Source organism: Protopterus annectens, chromosome 3.part0, assembly GCF_019279795.1.
Source record: "Protopterus annectens isolate FY-2018-M chromosome 3.part0, PAN1.0, whole genome shotgun sequence".
Classification (NCBI taxonomy): Eukaryota; Metazoa; Chordata; order Ceratodontiformes; family Protopteridae; genus Protopterus; species Protopterus annectens.
The window spans coordinates 780,198,737-780,220,066 of record NC_056731.1 but is presented as its reverse complement, the minus strand read 5'-3'; the positions used below and the strand labels follow the sequence as shown (position 1 = coordinate 780,220,066).

The 21,330-nt window shown below is 41.9% G+C and overlaps 1 protein-coding gene across 1 annotated transcript in view; it reads left to right on the top strand.

The window, feature by feature from the left end:
• The first annotated feature begins 7,472 nt into the window (after positions 1–7,472).
• Positions 7,473–21,330, top strand: part of SLC9A3 (solute carrier family 9 member A3) — a 98,702-nt gene continuing 84,844 nt past the window's right edge. The window contains exons 1-2 of the mRNA XM_044065126.1: positions 7,473–7,770; positions 17,066–17,226. Coding sequence (XP_043921061.1) covers positions 7,488–7,770; positions 17,066–17,226 — 444 coding nt within the window. The 5' untranslated portion in view covers positions 7,473–7,487. The remainder of the gene's footprint in view (positions 7,771–17,065; positions 17,227–21,330) is intronic.

Below are 21,330 nucleotides of genomic sequence, written 5' to 3'. Positions count from 1 at the left end.
TTCAATCACTTCAGCCAGTGTTGAACACAAAGGTACTACTTGCTATGGAGAACTGGACTGTAGATGGCTTACATACAGCTGCAGCTTGCTCTAGAGAGATGAGGGGAGTAATTCATGGGTGAAAGTCATGATACTGAGTTCATTATAGATGCACCTGTCTTTGCCTTCATGTACATTTCATTATGTAGAATGTTCTGGAGAATGATGTAGCTGTCAGGTTCTGTTTCTTTCCAGCACTGGTTGTCAGCATCTCTGTGAGGCACATGCCCACACTGTGGTTTACTCAGACACTGTGCAGTTCCCCTCAGTAACATAAAGGGGTGGGGCTAGAAAGCATATAACCATAAGACAGCATTTGTTCTTATAGAATTCATGAGATTCAGTCAGTTTACATCTACACCGTACATCCCATGTTTCCAAGGATTTGCTGTAAAGGCTTAAAAATTCATCAGTTCAGAAAAAAAAGTTCATGAAAACCCATGACAAGAGAAAAGAAACTGTAGAATTCAGGTTTCTTGATTTATTAGAAAGAGACAAAAATCCATAAGGTCCTAGCTCCTCACCCTTCCAGCCTTCAAGATAAGTGCCCTCTGAGACTGTGAAGTGGCTGCATAATTATTATAACACTTAGGCCACCATTGCCACTGGAGGAATGCCATGGTGACTCTGAATCTGGTCACTATCCTCTGCACTTTGAAATTGTCAAAACTTGTTCAGCTGCTCAGTCACTAGACTTGTAGAGTAATGTTGTACTAACCATATTCCAACTCTACATATTCCTTAACAAATTAGCAGTGTTGTGCAGTGATGCAAACCTCAACTCCAATGACCTTTGGTGACCCCTCATGGTAGGAGGTGCATTACAGACATCATCAGGGCATGTATTACATTACCTCTCTATGAACAGTAGGAATAGCTAAGTGCCACAGGAAGTTCTGCTGATGTAGAAGTGAAGCATCTGCCATTGCATGAAGACTGGATGCTGTCATGTCATGTAACAATTTGATTCTTATACACTGACTTGCACATAGTCGACTCACTTAATAGTGATATTCTTCCAGGAAGTCACAAGCCACCAAATCATTGAAACCATTGCTACCCTAGATTCTGCAAGAGGGGTACAAAACCTGTTCTCATACTGTTTATTAGCTTATTAATCAGGCCATGATTAAATGTGATCAGTGAGTCCTGCATAAAAATAAAACTGCTCGACCATCCAGCTTACATCACAAGTAATATTTATTAACACTAAAGGAAGTCTCTGCAGCAGTGTATCAACCACCTAGTGGTACTGTGTAGAATGCAGTATGTTCTAATGTTCCTGAAGATAAGAGTAGGTATGTCATCATATATGTCATTATAGTACAACAGTTTCCCCTGGGGTTCTCCTCGGTATTATTTATTTAGGTATTATTTGTTTATCAGCTTACTAGGAAGCTGAGCTTATTCAAGAAGTTTCTTTCAGCCACAATCCAGGCCACAGGCAGACAATCATAGCTCAGCCTAGCATATATATATATATATATATATATATATATATAGCATATATAGTGCAATAATGACATACAGTGCAGATAGTTCTTCAATAATGTGTAAACGGCAGTGAAAGTAAAACAATCCAAACTGTGCAGTACTAACCTACCATACTAAAGGCAACAACCACGTGTACTGTCAGGAGCCAAAAGAGAGGGATGCTGCAATATTTTTGCAACACAATCATTTCCAGGAGGTTTCATGTACTGACATACAAAACTGTATCATTGTAGGAGTGCAAATCCCTTCCTTCCACAGATGTAATAAGAAGTGCAATAGCAGAGGTGGACTTGATACTGCATGGGAATGAGTGAGTATTCTGTGTAATATGTTTATTCCTAGTATGTTATAAGAGTATTACTGCAATACTGCAGCATGCCACACAAGTCATATGAAGTGTGCGTAATACAGTAAATATGAGGATGGCACAAGTAAGGAGTCCTGAAAATTGTAAAATAGGTAATGTCATGTTGTCAGGTACACAACAGGCAGGATTCATAGGTGTGCACTCAATTCATATGGTTAATGCAGCAAAAGATAGGAAAACCAGAACATATTGCAGAAAAAACAGAATATCATGACTGTTTAGCAGAGATGCTACTGCACACCAGGTATAGTGCTGGTGCTTAAAACATATCCAAATGTGAAAATTACTATCCAACACAGTGTGTACTGTGCTTAATGTCTAACACTGTCACTTACAATGGCAAACCAACCATGCAGAAGGCATTGTTCCTTCATGTTACAGCTGTAGAGAGCTGCCAGTTTAAATCTGTATTCAAAAGTCATCCCTCAGACTTATACAGTTCCAGACATGCATGTCTAGGAAACAGATAAATCTGTGACTAAAAGAACATGTACATATATCTGCACAACAGAATTCACAAACAAAGAATGTAAATGCTGAAAATCTCCCCATTGCCAATAGCAACTGCTTTCACTGTAAACCTGCTCAGCTGTTGAATCAACATGCTGCCATGGAGTGTCCATTCTGATGCATAGCCCTGTGATGTTTTTAAATATAGCCAGACAGTGACATCCATGACAGTGTAAAGGGTCACAGATATTATATGGTATGCAGGTACTGGTAAAGAGATTTGCAAAGCTTGGACAATTTCTATGTCTAGTATCTCACTTCTAAGTGCAGGCAGCAGTGGTTCATGTCTCACCTACCGGAGATGTATAGGGTAGTACTAGTACATAGATATGCAGACATATGGATGAATATGTATTCAGGTGTGTGTGTGTGTGTGTGTGTGTGTGTGTGCGTGTGTGTGTGTGTGTGTGTGTGTGTGTGTGTGTGTGTGTGTGTGTGTGTGTGTGCGTGTGTGTTTGTGTGTGTCTTTGTGTCTGTTTAAAAGACAGCAACCTTTAGTAACATCCATCCTTTTCCTCACAATACAATTAGACAATGCTCTCATGTCCCCTACAACACAAACCCTACAGCGAGGTATGTGTAAAAGACAGCAGCTTTAAGCAATTTCTACCTTTTCCCTTCCAATGTAATTCCACAGTGGCTTCATGCCCGCAAACAAGAAAAGTGACGTGCACATGATGTCATGCTATAATATCATGTTATATACCCTTGTCCTAACACTCCAGGTACCTCTATCACTGGTAGGCACACATGCTGCCTGCTATGCACCCTGCCTGAGTTGTACTTTTCTGGTGCAAACATTCCTAGTACAGCACTACCCCTTCCAATATACCCACACGCAAACACACATAGCCCTGATGTGTAATTCTGCACATGGCAGGGCAAGAGCTGCAGCTCAGTGTACCACACACATTCCATGATGGCACACAAAGTATGTACTATCACTTTTGTAATTCTCTCTGTGTAGCCAGCCCTATTCAGTACCATGGACAGCACAGCCTGAATACTGCTTCTAGCACTCCGCACTGACAGTCTGAATCAGACTTGTCCCAGAAAGGCTTTCTGTAAAAAGGGATAGGAGCAATTTCCATCTGGGAAATTTACTCCGCTCTGTCCTACAATGTTAAGAATGTTCATATTTAAACACAAGCTGCAAAACTCTTTTTTGATTTAGATCTTGAAAGTTTGAGATAAAGATTAAGTTGATAAGAAGCAGGCATCCAAAGCAAAAAATGCCTTAACTCTACACCATACCAGTCCTAAAGTTCCAAATGCTCTAAGCCAGTATGCAAAGCAATTTCTTGTTAAACCAAGTTCTTACTTTTCATACAATCTGTTTCTCAAAAGTTATACTGCTGACTGAACTTTCCATGTAAACTAAAGACCCATAGTAACAATGCAGTTTTGCACCACTTACTGAAATATAGTCACACAGGGCCAGAATGTTATACTTACTCATCATTATCTGTTAAGCTTTGAATGAGTCAGAAGTTGCTGGGACATACAATACATGTTTTTATAAAGTTACAGCTTTTTAGCCTAATGGCACTGGGACAAGGCATCACCTTGCACCACAAGCAGCCAAGCCTGAGTGAGAAAAGTTATATCCAGGGGGAGAAGAGTATGGTAAGGCAAAATAGTCCCTTTGGGTAGCATTTTCTAGTGGATATGAGTCCTTGACTATACGCTTTACAACTTCATGATGGAACAATCCAGAAGAGTGAGAGGAGGGACAAGCTGCAATGTTAATGCCTGCTTTGCAATTGGGGTATAGTTGTGAATTCACACTGGAATTGGAAGAATGCCTATGGCAGCTGAGATAAAAACCTACTCAAGCAGCGTGACAGTCTTCAGTACTAGCCTATAGGGAGTGAGTGAATGACTGAATGAAAGGATAGCACTGAAATTTAACTAGAAGACTCATGGCCTTAGATCTGCAGCTTGAAATGAATAAGGAAAACAAATTCACCTTCCCCCAAAAGTGCAAGATTCATTCATTCAGCAGTCCCCAAGGCTCTTACTATTCATTAATAACATATTCTATGATCTATCTTATTTTAATGTAGTCCTATATGTTGGCAATTCCTTTTTTTGGTGGGGAGGTCAAGTAAAGATATCACCACCCTACAGCAAAAACTGCAAAACAATTTTACAAGATTAGATCAACAGATGAATAGAAATATGTTGCTTAGCAGTCCTCAAAAACAAATGTTATGATTTTTGGCACCCCCCACCAATTTCAGATCACTCACATATTACAATAACTGACATAGTAGCAACCTTTTACCTCTAGTAACAGAGCAAATTATCCAGGGATAACTTTTGGATGCTACTCTGTCACTAACAAAGCATACTGACAATGTTATTAACAAAACCCTTCACCAACTAAATCTATATTATAGGCTTACTTACTTCCTTCCTTCACACCTTGCAATGCTATAGCCTGAAACCTACTTATGCCAAAAAGTGAATAGATGGTCCTTCTAATAACCCTCCACTCAAGCACAGAGGCACACAAAACACAAACTGCTATAAACAAAATATGTTGATTTATATTACTCAAAGAACCACATACCCATCACTGCCAAATTCTAGAGCACTTTAACTGGCTTCCCTTTACTGAAAGAGCAACCTTACTTCTTAGCTCAGACATCTAAAAATATTAAAAATGGTGACCTGAGCCCCAGTAGCAAAATTACTGATTAAACCAACCAAACTATGCTTTGATAGACAATCATAAAGAGACTGTAACCCTGAATAGACAATGTTTTAAGACCTTCTGCAGGAGAACGTGTATTTTCTAAATTCCCCATGCAATTTGCAATCAACATACTGCAGATGTGAGACAGCAGGACACACTGTAAATTTCCAAGACTAAACTAAAACAAATGTTTAAGGACTCCCAATGTCTCTGCTTTCAAGAGAACAGCTAGTCCTTGTACCTCATGCATATGTCACAGCTCTTATATATAAAGTTATAACTTAATAACCTTTGAATGATTATAGAGTTGTAATCCTAACTGTACATACTGTAAAAGCTTACTAAAATTTTTATCTCTGTTATGTTACCTTATCCCTTGCCCATGTATTCTTGTAATGTTTTATAATGTGCCATTTGGCCCATGTTGTGGCTGAAAAGGGTTTGTCAGCCAGTCCACTTTCCCGGTCATCAAACTGAAATAAATTAATGTAGCCATTCTTTCATCTATTCATTCATTGCCTAATTGCATGCTTGATCCAGTACACTTTACCTGAAATGGGCACTGACCCATTGCAAGATACACAGATACACTCATAGCACATACACAAAGGACCGTATATAGGATAGCCATTCACCTATGGCACATCTTTGAAATGTAGGAGTAAATGGAAGTGCTTGGTGAAAACCCACAAGAGTGCATATGGAATGTGCAGATTGCACAGAAGACACCTCAGCCATGAATCAAACTAGACAACTAGAGTGCTGTGAGGCAGCAATGCAAACTGATGTACCCATGTGCTACCTGAAAACAAAGGTGAAACTGCAGCAGCACAGATAAATTGCACTGCAATCTTTGCACATAAAGGATGTCTGCGGGATGTGTAGTAATACACTATTGGCAAAGCATATCACTGCACTACTGCAGTACCCCTTGTAGTATGCTTTGGAACAAGACCCCAATCTACATTAGGCAGAGCTCCTCACTAACACTCTTCAAAAGAAATCTTGACGAGTGGATGGGAAACAGAAAGTTTACCTCAGGGATCACTTCAGTGGCTCTGCTGGACAGAGGCACAGGGAACTAATCTAAAGGGGCGGCGAAAGCCAACACAGTCTGTCTAGGCTTATAAATGCTTCGGGCAGATAGCCTAGTACCTACCTGTAAACCTATGAACCTATATCAGATGCTGTTAGGATGCTTAATACATTGCTGTGATATCAAGTAGCCAGGTCAAATACGTTATTTTATGACTGCACTGCACAGTGAATATGAAAGCAATAGTACATCATGAGTATTTTAATAAAGATTTTGTCAGGACACTAAAGTTCCGGAGTGGAATAAATCAATAAATGCTTGTATTTTCTTTGCATATGGGGCTTTGCTAAACTATACCCCCACTAACCAAATTAACTAACTTCAATAAAGAACAAGTTTATGGAAAATGTAGCTCTCTTTTGGATAAAGTTGCATTCTGTACAGGTTGCTTTTGCATAATTTAACCTCTGTAGTATATGGCATCATATCTAATATAAATGCTATCAGAGGACCAGCAAATTGCAAAGATGTGTTTGTTGCTGTTATAATTAAAAGTATATTGTAAATGCAATATGCATCACGGAGAAACATAGAGAAAATGATTCAATGGTGTTTATGTTGCTGTTCTGGAAATCTGAGAAATGCAAAGTTCCATAGTATGTAAAAAGTCTAAAAATATTTAACAAATCAAAAGAAAGCAAATTTATACTTAACTTTAATATACATATGGTGTGACATATCCTCACCCATTATTTAGAAATTAAGTGGTAGGTAGAGAGACAACCCAAAATCCAGACAGCTGATCAAGTCTCAGTTTTTTGTTAAATGACATTTGTGCAAAAGTAATCTCTTCATAAGGGGTTTCTCAACAAATATCAAAGATCAAAATCACAACATCTTAAATATGTTGCCTTTATGAGAGGTATGGTAGGAAAATTAGATAGCTGAAAGGGTTGCAGGAGTACAGACTTCTGCATGGTGATTGAGAACGGGGGAATTTCACAAATGCCTATTCAATTATTTATATTTTACCTTTTTCTCCCAATATAGTTTTCTGAATAATAGTGCATCTCTATCTTTGGCTTAAGAAATTAGGATTTCATGAGTCCTGATTTAAAAAACTATAATCCTAAACAATATTGACATTAGTTTGCTTTGTTAAGCGCTTTATTGCATGGTAATCTGCACATGTAGAGACACATAAGAGGGTTATATTATGGATTGTTCTGTGAAGCCATGTCATACAGCCAGATTATCATTGTGCTAAAGATCTCCCTCAACACATGAAGTTTTTCACAATTTTTTTTTCTTTTTTTGCAGTTTTCCATCTATCTCACAAGATGACTTCAGTCATACCTGAAAGTGCACTGCTTATTTTTCTTGGCCTTCTGTTGGGAGGCATAGTATGGGCTGCAGATCACAGCGCCTCATTCACGCTGACACCAACGGTCTTCTTCTTCTACCTGCTGCCACCCATTGTCTTAGATGCAGGATACTTCATGCCAAACCGACTCTTCTTTGGAAACTTGGGCACTATCCTGATGTATGCAGTCATTGGAACAGTATGGAATGCTGCTACCACTGGCCTCTCTCTGTATGGGGTGTTCCTGACAGGAGCAATGGGTAAGAATTTACTACATCATTAATGCTCTCAGAATCATTTTTGACTTAACAAAAAAATGTTATTCTTGAATTTCTTTTGATTTATAGCATGTCAGTATTTCAGAAAATTTCATGAAACTCTGACATTTAAGTCTGTCTTTTTTGCCATGATGCTGTTTCCTTCTTCTCTGCACTAATATCCAACCTATTTCACCCTGTTCTAGTCAAACAGCAATACCGACAGCATGTCTATTAATTCTGTCATGGAATATTCCCCTACCAACTGCTGGGGTTAAGATGGGGTGCTGTCACACTACCAACTGCTGGGGTTAAGATGGGGTGCTGTCACACTACCAACTGCTGGGGTTAAGATGGGGTGCTGTCACACTACCAACTGCTGGGGTTAAGATGGAGTGCTGTCACACTACCAACTGCTGGGGTTAAGATGGGGTGCTATCACACTACCAACTGCTGGGGTTAAGATGGGGTGCTGTCACACTACCAACTGCTGAGGTTAAGATGGGGTGCAGTCACACTACCAACTGCTGGGGTTAAGATGGGGTGCTGTCACACTACCAACTGCTGGGGTTAAGATGGGGTGCTGTCACACTACCAACTGCTGGGGTTAAGATGGGGTGCTGTCACACTACCAACTGCTGGGGTTAAGATGGAGTGCTGTCACACTACCAACTGCTGGGGTTAAGATGGGGTGCTATCACACTACCAACTGCTGGGGTTAAGATGGGGTGCTGTCACACTACCAACTGCTGAGGTTAAGATGGGGTGCAGTCACACTACCAACTGCTGGGGTTAAGATGGGGTGCTGTCACACTACCAACTGCTGGGGTTAAGATGGGGTGCTGTCACACTACCAACTGCTGGGGTTAAGATGGAGTGCTGTCACACTACCAACTGCTGGGGTTAAGATGGGGTGCTATCACACTACCAACTGCTGGGGTTAAGATGGGGTGCTGTCACACTACCAACTGCTGAGGTTAAGATGGGGTGCAGTCACACTACCAACTGCTGGGGTTAAGATGGAGTGCTGTCACACTACCAACTGCTGGGGTTAAGATGGGGTGCTGTAACACTGCCAACTGCTGGGGTTAAGATGGGGTGCTGTCACACTACCAACTGCTGGGGTTAAGATGGGGTGCTGTCACACTACCAACTGCTGGGGTTAAGATGGGGTGCTGTCACACTACCAACTGCTGGGGTTAAGATGGGGTGCTGTCACACTACCAACTGCTGGGGTTAAGATGGGGTGCTGTCACACTACCAACTGCTGGGGTTAAGATGGAGTGCTGTCACACTGCCAACTGCTGGGGTTAAGATGGGGTGCTGTCACACTACCAACTGCTGGGGTTAAGATGGAGTGCTGTCACACTACCAACTGCTGGAGTTAAGATGGGGTGCTGTCACACTACCAACTGCTGGGGTTAAGATGGGGTGCTGTCACACTACCAACTGCTGGGGTTAAGATGGGGTGCTGTCACACTACCAACTGCTGGGGTTAAGATGGGGTGCTGTCACACTACCAACTGCTGGGGTTAAGATGGGGTGCTGTCACACTACCAACTGCTGGGGTTAAGATGGGGTGCTGTCACACTACCAACTGCTGGGGTTAAGATGGAGTGCTGTCACACTGCCAACTGCTGGGGTTAAGATGGGGTGCTGTCACACTACCAACTGCTGGGGTTAGGATGGGGTGCTGTCACACTGCCAACTGCTGGGGTTAAGATGGGGTGCTGTCACACTACCAACTGCTGGGGTTAGGATGGGGTGCTGTCACACTGCCAACTGCTGGGGTTAAGATGGGGTGCTGTCACACTGCCAACTGCTGGGGTTAAGATGGAGTGCTGTCACACTGCCAACTGCTGGGGTTAAGATGGGGTGCTGTCACACTGCCAACTGCTGGGGTTAAGATGGGGTGCTGTCACACTGCCAACTGCTGGGGTTAAGATGGAGTGCTGTCACACTGCCAACTGCTGGGGTTAAGATGGGGTGCTGTCACACTGCCAACTGCTGGGGTTAAGATGGGGTGCTGTCACACTACCAACTGCTGGGGTTAAGATGGGGTGCTGTCACACTGCCAACTGCTGGGGTTAAGATGGGGTGCTGTCACACTGCCAACTGCTGGGGTTAAGATGGAGTGCTGTCACACTGCCAACTCCTGGGGTTAAGATGGAGTGCTGTCACACTACCAACTGCTGGGGTTAAGATGGGGTGCTGTCACACTGCCAACTGCTGGGGTTAAGATGGAGTGCTGTCACACTACCAACTGCTGGGGTTAAGATGGGGTGCTGTCACACTACCAACTGCTGGGGTTAAGATGGAGTGCTGTCACACTACCAACTGCTGGGGTTAAGATGGAGTGCTGTCACACTGCCAACTGCTGGGGTTAAGATGGGGTGCTGTCACACTGCCAACTGCTGGGGTTAAGATGGGGTGCTGTCACACTGCATGCCTTTTCTTCATTCGTCTTTATAAGTAGGAAAACAAAATGATATAATGCCACACATAAACGTTTGCCTTCTACATAGCTCATTATTTTTTATCATTATCGAATCCTAAGCATAGAGGTGTAATCCCAATGCACCAGGCTTTGTGAATGTGTAATCCATATGTACCAGACTTTGTAAAGGTATAATACCTATGTACCAGGCTTTGCAAAGGTGTAATCCCTATGCACCAGGCTTTGTAAAGGTGTAATCCCTATGCACCAGGCTTTGTAAAGGTGCAATCCCTATGCACCAGGCTTTGTAAAGGTGTAATCCCTATGCACCAGGCTTTGTAAAGGTGTAATCCCTATGCACCAGGCTTTGTAAAGGTGTAATCCCTAGGCACCAGGCTTTGCTCGAGGTGAATTTCTTGGTATCCATGTCTTGAATAGATAATAAATACAGTATCATCAGAAATACAAACATAATCCTCTATATTATGTGTTCGAGACATGGATGCCAAGAAATTGACCTCAACAGTGAAGCTTGAGAGTTGAATTTTGGCATCCATGTTGCGCTCACATAATACAGGGCTACAATCAGAGACCCAATCATAATTCTTTGTAGTGCATAGAACTTTTGTCTGGTGCCTGTAGTACTGGTTAGTGTAAAAAAAAAGTAAAGTGTTTTGCTGGTGTTTTTTGTATAGGTAACCCCAATTTTTCATAAATAATGGTAATACAATCAGTTAACCATTTGGCTAAAGTGACTTTAGAAACTGGTTTGCCTAATTTTGATTCTGAAAGAAAAAAACAAATACTTGTTCTGATTTCCTCATATTTTTGGTTCTATGTAGATAAAACCATAATTGTGTGTGAACTTCCAAAAGGTATAACATATACTCTCCCTTATTTGAGAAATGTGGAAAGAAGTCTGATAGGTTGATAACTTTATTAATATTAGACTCTGACACCACCTTATGAAGAAAGAAAGGATTGGTCCATAAAGATACTCTATCCTTATGAAAAAAACAGATAAAGGGGGTCTAGATGACATGGTCTGTAATTCTGACACTCTTCTGGCAGAGGTAATAGCCACCAAGAGGATAATTTACCAGGTTTAGAATTTTAGTTCACACTTAGCTGAAGGTTCAAATGGAGGTTGTGTTAAAGTTTGCAAAATAATGTTTAAATCCCAAGGAGGAGTTTGGATATTTCAACAGAGGTCTAAGCTGGAAAGTGCCTCTTAGAAAGGCTTTGCAAAGTTTGGAGGATTCTAAGGCTGAGTTATTTGGTCCTATATGAAAATTGGAAATGGCAGCTAATTGCACTTTGACAGTAGAAGAGGTAGTACCTTCATTGAAAAAAAAATTCAAGACGTTTAGGAATTGGTGCAGAAAAGGGGTGTAAATTATTTTGATGCACCCAAAAAACAAATCTTTTCAATTTACTTTTGTAAAGTTTCCTGGTGGAAGCTTTGTGAGATGATAAAAGAATGTGAAGGACAGGGGAAGAGAACCTGGGCTGCATAGTGATCAATAGAACTGGAGAAACCATGCAGTTAATTTTAGGCCTGCACTGTCTGGATGAATCAAGTCTGTCAGGTGAGAAAGAAGGTCGGGAGCTGGATTCAGGATCCAGGGACGGTGAAGAAGATGAGGCCAAAGAAATGGAAACCAAATCTGCCGAGGCCAGTAAGGGGCAATTAGGATAACTGTGCTCTTCAACTGAAATGTTTTCTGAAGAAATCTAGTGATTAGGGGTAATAAGGGTAGGTGTAAAGGAGACTGGGGGAATAATTGTGAAGTAGAGAGTTCCTTAGTGACTCCCTCATGGGGGATCAGGGCAAAGAACCTGCTGTACTTGTTGTTGAGGAGAAATGCAAAGAGGTAGCAGCATGGTTGACCCCCATAGATGGAAAATCCTCTTTGCCACATTCATACTGTGGTAACACTCATGAGGCATTAGAATAGACCTGCTTAATCTGTCTGCAGTCACAATGGACTTCCCCATAATGTGTATTGCTATCAGAAAATGATTGTATGAGATCACCCACTGCATTACTCTCATAGCTTCTTGACAAAGGGGGTAAGATTTGGTTACCCCTTGTTTGTTGATGTACCAGACCACTGACATATTGTCCATCTGAATTGCAAAAGTCCTGGTGGGGAGAGTGTCTTGAAAGGCCTACAACATTAGGAGGACAGCTCTAATTTCCAGGACATTGATATATGTGTTGGCCTCTTCAGGGACCATGTGGCTTGGACTGTCTTTCCCAAGAAATGCTCCCCCCACCCAATCTGAGAGGCATCCATGGTCACTATGGCCTTGGGTTGGGGAAGAGAAAATGGATAACCTTGTTGTACTTGATTGGAGTGTATCCACCATACAAAATAATTATTGCAAAATTGTGTTATTTTGATCTGACTGGATAATGGCTGATGGAAAATGAACCGTTGAGTTGCGAATGTTCACTGAAGAATTCTCATATGGTATCTTGCCAACCAAACCAGAATGATTGCCACTGACATGGATCCCAGGACCTGGTGAATCAGTTGAGCTGAGAGAGAAGAGTTTTGAATGATCTTTCTGAACTGGAACTAGATAGACTGAACAGAGGGTGAGAGAGACTGTTTGAGTGACTGTATTGAGCAAGGCAGCAATGAATTCCAATAGCTGTGTTGGTTTGAGATGGGATTTGTTGCAATTGACAGAAATCCCCAGATGAGAGCATAACTGGAGTATGTTAGTCTTGATCTTGAATCAGATGATGCCTGGTTGGAGTGGTTATGAGCCAGTCATCCAATTATGAAAACACCCAGAACTACTGCAGTCTCAAGTGAGCTGCCATACAATGTCATACACTTGGTAAACACCCTGGGGGATGAGATGAGACCAAAGGGTAGAGCTCTGAATTGGTAATGATTGTCTCCTAGCCAGCAGTGTAGATATCTCCTGGTCAGGCTGCTCATTTTTATGTGATAGTATTCATACTGAAGATCTATCAAGCACATCCAGTCATCCTTGTGCAGAAAAGGCAGAATGGCTTGAACCGTGACCATCTGGAACTTTGTGTTCTGAACCAATTGATTTAGATTGCTGAGATTCAAAATTGGTCTCTAATCCCGTTTTCTTTGGCACTAAAAAGAATCTTGAATAAGTTCCAGACACTTTATGGTTTGGGGGGACCTCTTGGATGACTATTTTTCTAGCAGCTTGCTTATCTGTATTGCTGCTGCTTCCCTCTGATTGGGTGGAACATTGAGGATTTTGATTACCACTAGCAGGGGTGGATGTGAAAAGGGTACTATATAACCTCTAAATATTATCCTCCACACCCATGAATCTTTTGTAATTTATAGCCAGGCTGCCTGGTGCAGGGTTGATTCCTCTAGAGATGGACAGTTGAGCTTCTTTTCAGGAGCATTGAGAGGATCTGTCAGAAAAGGAATCTCTGTATCCCTGGTTATGTGGACCACCTCTGCATGAGGATGGAATCTTCCATTAGAGTTGCCTCCTCTGTCTCCACGTGGATCTTGGAAGGTACACTTGTATTTTTTGAACCACATTTTCAGTCCACCATGTTGGTTCCTAGAAAAAGTCCTTTGAGGGGTAGAAAAACCTATGCTCACAGCAGGCAGGGTTTTTCTTCCTTCTTACACCTTGAGAGTGTGTCTTTTACTTTAAGGGCCAGATAAGGAACTTCCATCAAAAGGAGCATTCTCAAAGGAAGATGTGAATGGCTATGCAAAGTCACACAAGCACATCCAGGCACGTCTTCTGATGGAAATGCCTGAACCTGACACCCATGAGGTACGCTCAGATGCTTGGGAGATAAGCCTCATGGATGAGTTTGAAATGGACTGAAGGGAAGCCAATTGTGAGGCAATAGTACTCTCTGCCTTGGATGATATGGTCCAAGTGAGGGATTTGGAAAGTTCCTTAATCAAATCCCTCTGAAGTCTTGTAAAATGTGACAAGTAGTTCAACGACCTACGGGCAAAAGTTGCTGAAGCATAGACATTCTTCCCAAATCTATCCACCACCCTAGAGTCCCTGTCAGGGGGTGAACAGAGGAACTTTACTCCCCTAGTTCCTTCTTCATGGCCACCGCTATGACCATGGCTTCAGTTGGTACTCTTGCTAAAATATGTTCTGTTCTTCAGTGGTACCAAAATCCTATCTGGTCTGTTAGGGATAGGCTGAATGGTATTAGGCTCCTTCCATGCCTGTCGAGAGACCAGATCAATGAGCTCATCTTTGGGTTGAGTCACTCAGGAGGTAGATGGGCCAGCTCCAAAAGCCTCCAGGAATACTGAGTCTTCTTGGGAAGGGTTGTTGGGGGACCAACCACCCCTTTGTTTTAGGAGTTCTAAGATGTCTCCAAATGAGATGTCATCAGGTGGTGATCTTGGGGACCCTTCCCTCTCATCAAAGTCGATATCTTCTGTGACAGAATCTTGTGAGGAGTCCAAGTGACTCCTTTTACACTTTCTCTTCCTGGGAATTTCTTCAGTGGGTTGTTCTGGAGAAGTATCAGAAGAGATTACTATACCCTGCCAGGTGTTCTGGAGACTGGTTTGGGATGGCTGTCCCAGTGGCACAGCTGAATGAGGCTCTAGACACAGAGATGAATGGAGTTGGGTAGTCAGAGCTGAAGAGGGAAGACAGATGTGAACTCTTGGAACAGACAAAGCTCTCTTCACTACCTTGAACATAGAATGCCTCAGAGAAATGGAAACAAATGGAACTGACAAGGCATGCTTATGGACTGTCAGCTTCCTGTGCCCCAAAGGCAGAATGCTGGAGGAAGGAGTCAACTCTAGCACTCCAAATCCAACCCCTCAGAGATGCCACCAGAGATGAAGATATCAGCATGTTCAGATCCAAGGCAGACAACTCTGGGATTTTCAGATCCAATGGCTCCCAAACCAAAGGCTGGATCAGAGAAGGAGACAATAATGGGGGGGGGGGGCGGGGGGGGCGGGTAGTACTAACAAGGGTCTCTGGGCCTGATGGGGTTGGACCCAAAATAACTCCCATTTGAATCTGTGTTGAGTGAAATTTCCATATCATTCTGTCCATAATGGCTTCTGTCAGACTCTTGGAGGATCGAACATATGATGCTGTAGAAGATGGTCTGGAATGTCATCTCAGTGAATGTTACAAAAAGGGGAAAGGGAGCTGAGAAGAGACAGAATCTGGCAATAGTTACAGTGATTGGATATGAGGAGATTTTTCTGATATAGGTCTAGGATCCAAAGTGGTTGGATCAGATACTTTAGTCATTTTTCTAGGAGGTTCTGATAACGACGCTGAAGAAGTAGTCAGATCCTGGAAATATTTTCTTGATTTTTTTTTATGAAGGGAATCTCCCTTCTTGTCAACTTTTTTGGGGGGTTGTGCCCCAGAGGATGATGAAGCAGATTTAGAAGGTAGCAAGCTTCTTAAATTAGCTTGCTTTTTCTTCAATTAAAGCCCTAGGATTGAAGGCCTTACAAATATCATAATTCAAATCAAGGTGAGCTAGGCCTAAACAGTAGACACACTTTGAATGTGTGTCTGAAATTGGAATTTTGTGGCTGCAGATTATTCACTTTTTGAAACCAGAAGGTTTACTGGACATGATTTGAGGGAAAAAAAGAGTAAATAAAAATAAAGTATTAAAAAAGAGAAAAAGTTTTTTTTTTTTGCTTAGCTAAAAGGAGATTAGAGCAAAATAGCAACAATGGTAAAATAGAGGTCTTAATAAGTACAGCAAAAGGGAAATACCAACAATGTTATTCAAGAAATACACAAGTATATCGGGATAATTTGAACAGAAAAGGGGACAGAAATATAAGAATACAGGGTTTAATAAAAGATTAAAAAGAAGGGAGGAAGCGCTAGAAAGGTTTTACTATTATAAAGTTATAACTCACAGAAAAGTTGCCCACTTGAGAGTATGAAGTGACCACGTCCATACACTAAGGAGACAAACAAGATCTGAGATATATTAGGCAACTAGGGCATTATGGGTAAAGGGAGGAACTGGAGAGTTTCACTGTTCCACAAGCTGGAAGAAGTGGCTTAATTGGATCCGAAGATCAGATCCAAACCCAACAGTCGAGGAATGAATGAAAATGATAGAATCAGATCTAATTTTTCTTTTTCTGATATTGTAATTATGGTACTCAGTGTACTACCCAGAGGATTATGAGTGAGTCAGCAATCATAACCACTTTGTGTTTGAGAAATAGATGCTAAGAAATTTGCATTGAAAGCGAAGCTGGAGAGGTGACTCTTGGCTACTATGTCAAGAACACATAATCCAGGGTTACAATAATGACTCATTTATTGTAGAGCTTCCAGATTTATCTTTTCTGTGTACTACAAGTTAGTCAAAAGTAAGTTAAAAAAGCACTATGTGTTGCTCTGGCTTTGAAAGCCTGTAAAGCGGTGGGGGAGTAGGTGATGTCTTATGTACTCCATGTGTAAGGGAAGTAATTTAATTTAAAAGTCTTTGTATACTTCAGCAGAGAGCAGGTAGAAATGGATGTTGAAACAAAGCCATTTTATACTCTGCTGATGTTTATTGGTCAGTGCTTTCTACTTTTAGAGCAGACCCAACTTTATCAATGCTTAGAGGGGTACTTACCAATTGTTAAGCACCCCTCTAAGCATTGCTAAGGTCGGGTCTCGAGCTATAACAGAGTAAACCAGGATAAAATGTAACCATTCTTTGAGTGTAATCAGAGAACTCCATGCACTAAGATGACCTTCATAATGTGTGGGAACAATAAGGGTATGTAATGTTGTTTTTGTTTTTATTTCAGCTGATCTTTAGATTGGGGTATTCGGTAAGTGCACATAATGTTGTCATTTTTTGTATTTCAGGTGACCTTAAGATTGGAGTGCTGGACTTCCTGTTGTTTGGTAGTCTCATTGCTGCTGTTGACCCTGTGGCTGTCCTGGCTGTCTTTGAGGAGGTCCATGTAAACGAAGTGCTGTTCATCATAGTATTTGGGGAATCTCTACTAAATGATGCTGTCACTGTGGTATGTTAAGGTCATTTTACTAGTAACACTATGCAGGTAGATTAACCTTTTAAGTATAAGCAGTATGTTTGGTATTTATTTACCTCATAACTGGCTATGCATGCTAATTAAGTGATCTGGTATGGTCTCATTTTGGTCACTATCCGTACCATGAGGCATATGCAGCAGAGGTGTAACGATATCAGTACGAATGGTAATAGTGATAAATCATGTATATATCGATATCATATTTAGAATACCTTAAGAAATGACACATGCAAAGAGAAGTATACGATAGTTGTCAGCTATACAGAAGAATGTATTAAGAAATGCATCAGAAACTAACACGTGTATGTCAAATACAAAAAATAAGGTAAAACTAGATCAGTTAAATACGTACAGACTGGTGATTAATGTAATTAGTTAGTGACTCCCTTTGTAATGAATTATGCATACAATGAGAGGCACAGAATCTGCACAGCTAAAAATGATAATTAAAATATCCAGTGCAACTATGTGTAGATAACACAGTAAAGTTACCACATTCATGTGTAGTGTGACAAGACAACCTGAGAATCATGGGGAATATTTTTGAGGCATCTGAAGGATAGCTACAGCCCCTTGCAACCCCACTTTATGTAATCTGCCCTGAGGTCACTGCACCTCGGGGTTAAAGAAAATTACCCATCTACAACAAATTAAAATCAAGTGGAGTGGGAATAGAACCCACAAGCTTTTCATCTTCCAGCACTACTAGTGAGTGCACTACTTTTTGCTACACTGACAGTAACAATGTATGTGTGCATGTGTGTGCGTGTGTGTGCGTGTGCCTGCGTGTGTGTGTGTGTGTGCGTGTGTGTGTGTGTATATATATATATATATATATATACACACACACACACACACACACACACACACACACACACACACACACACACACACACACATATGGGTGTAGTGACTAAGATCTCAACACCCAAATATCAAAACCAATAATGCCGACCACAAAAGGTCAACAGTGCAGATGTCGAGACTATAATGTGAAGGCATGAGAAAAATCCTCTCCATATGCCTAAGTAATAGTTAAATAAAACAGTCTCTCCAAATTATATATATTAATTGTGAGATCGCACAGTCTCTGGGGAAGCTGCATATTCCCCAACCCCAGAGATTGTTGATCTCCAAAAAATGTGTGAACATTTCGGGGTTTCAACCAAAGTCATCTCTCCCATAAATACACACACACACACACACACACACACACACACACACACACACACACACACACACACACACACACACACACACACACACACACACACATATAGTTAAAACATTTAAGAGCGTGAATACTCACGAGTGAAGTTTTTTACTGCTGCAAGAAAAGTGAGCAATCATGGGAGCAAAAATTATTTTAAATAAAGTTTCTGCCTGCAGCCTTTTACATGGGATTGCTTTGCAGCAGAGTAAGGGAATTTTGTGTGATCATGGAATTAGTATATATAATTAACTGGGGTGTGTGCGGTGCACAGCCCTTCACATGGCTTGCCCCTGCAAAGAAATGTTTTGTTTTTGATCACTTTAGATTTGCTATGAAATTATCATTCTTTGACCATTCAAGCATGAACCCCATAGTACTTGCAATTTCTCTTTGTGCATCAGATAGTGACCAGATGAACCACAGTGCATAGGTTCATAGGTTCATAGGTTTATAGGTTTATACTAGGCTATCTGCCCTAAGGCATTTATAAGCCTAGCCCAAATTTTTGTGGCTTACGCCACCCCTTATATGAAAAAATACTGTGCCCATTAGTTTGTTGTGCCTCTGTCCAGCAGTGACACAGAGATGATTCCCGGGATAAACCTACGATCTCCCATCCACAGGTCAAGATTTCTCTTGAACAGAGCCAGCGAGGTGCTCTGCCTCACATGGACTGGGATTTTATTCCACAGCATAGGGAGTCTCTGAGTGATAAATCTATCCCTCCAGCACGTCCTATTTATATCCGTGCTAAGGTTTAAGTTGCTTGCTCTAGTGGTTTTGGTGGATTTGGATTTTTTGAGGTGGAGCATGTCCATTAATTCCGGGTTGGACATGGCCTTGTATGTCAGGCACATGTCACCTCTGAGCAGACGGTATGCAACTGAATAGAGCTGGAGTTTCTTCAATCTGGCAGCATATGACAGATTTTGGAGTCCCTTTAACCTTTTGGTGAAGAACTTTTGGGGTCTCTCCAATTGCTGCAGATGTCGGGTGAGATACATCCCGAATGGGGCATTGTACTCGATCATTGGTCTGATAAGTGAAGAGTACAGGGGAACAATGACCTCACTAGATCTGGATGTGAATCCCTTCATGATCAGGTGGGCAATGTAGAAGGTCTTTCTAACCACTTTAGCAACGTGAGTGTCAAAAGAAAGGCCACTGTCAACCTGGGTCCCCAGGTCCCTGATAACCTCTTCTGTGCTTAGTGGATTGCCACCTATATGGTAGCTTGGGGTTACCTTGTTTTTCCCAAAGGGTATGACTATACATTTTTTGGCGTTTAACTTCAGGCCATGGCTCTGGCACCAGCTATCTGTTTCCGTGAGTCCCTTCTGAAGGATATCCGTGTCCGATGTACTTTCCACTATGGCGCCCAGTTTGCAGTCATCAGCAAACTTTGTCAGCCAAAGTCCTCCCATGTTGGCCTGTACTTCTGAGAAGTAGATGCCGAACAATAAGGGGCCAAGGACCGAGCCCTGTGGGACACCACTTGTGACCGGCTTGGAGTCTGACATAGTGCCAGCAACTCTAACCCTGTGGGTTCTGTCCTTAAGCCAGTTTGCAACCCATCTTGTGACATATGGGTTTACATTTAAGCTGGTAAGTTTTTCTACAATACCCGAGTGGGGGTATTGTGTCGAAAACCTTTGCAAGGTCAAGGTAGGCTGTATGGACTGCCTTTCCCGCATCAATGGCCTTGGTGACTGTTTCGAAGAAGTCGACCAAGTTCAAAAGGCATGATCTGCCCTTGACGAAGCCAAACTGGATCGGGTCCAATGTCTGCAAGTCCCCCATATCTTTGTTTATGAGCTCCATTATGATCCTCTCCATAGCTTTGCAGACTAGACTTGTTAAGCTTATGGGGCAGTAATTACCAGGGTCCATACAGGCACCGCCTTTGTGGAGTGGGACCACAGTTGCCGTATGCCACTCCTTGGGCACGTATCCTGTGGTAAGGCTGAGATTAAACAGCTGCCTTATGTGCGGGTTTAATTCCTCATTTAGCTCATGTAGCACACAGCCAGGGACACCATCCGGTCCCATTGATGCTGTGTTTTTAGCTTTAGAGAGAGCAGCTTTCACCTGCGCATTTGAGATGTCTGGGAGGCTACACTCTGCTGGGATAGTTATCTCTCCTTTAGGGGGAGAGGGGGGTGAAGTTTGCACTGAACCTGTCTGCCAGTATGTTGGCAATGTCTGTGGGTTCAGTGATTTTTGTATTATTTTGGACTAATTCTGAGCATATCTGGGAGTTTCCACCCAGGTTCCTAACATAGCTGAAAAAGGCCTTATGATTGTCCTTTGAATCCATGGCAATTTTTCTCTCAAAATTGGCCTTAGTTGATTTTATGAGTGCTCGTATTTTTTACTAATAATGATCAGGGGTGACTTCCCTTTTATGGATTTTGTTCTATCATGTAATAGCTTTCTCCTCTTATTGTAAAGTTTGTTAATGGCTGGGGTCCACCAGACTGGACGTTTGCCCTTTGTGGAAAGAGTCTTGGTTTTATTTGGGATTGCCTGATCCATGCAGTCCTGGAGGTGTTCATAGAAGGCATTTGTAAGGGCTTCCGCAGCTTGGGTTGTGGTTTCCACTGGCTCAGGGGCCATGAAGGATACCACACCAGTCTTGAGTAGTGTGAAGTTTGCTTTAGAGAAGTTCTTCACTGTGGTCTTTTTTATTGGGGTGGGGCGGGATGTGGATTTCCAGTGAGATTAGTTTATGATCAGATCTCACCAATGAGGGATATACTATTTTGTCCCCATGTTTGTGATAATGAGATCTAGTATATTTTCTCCTCTCATGGGAACAGTGACTAGCTGTTCCATGGCATTTGAATTTATGAACTCCAGGAACC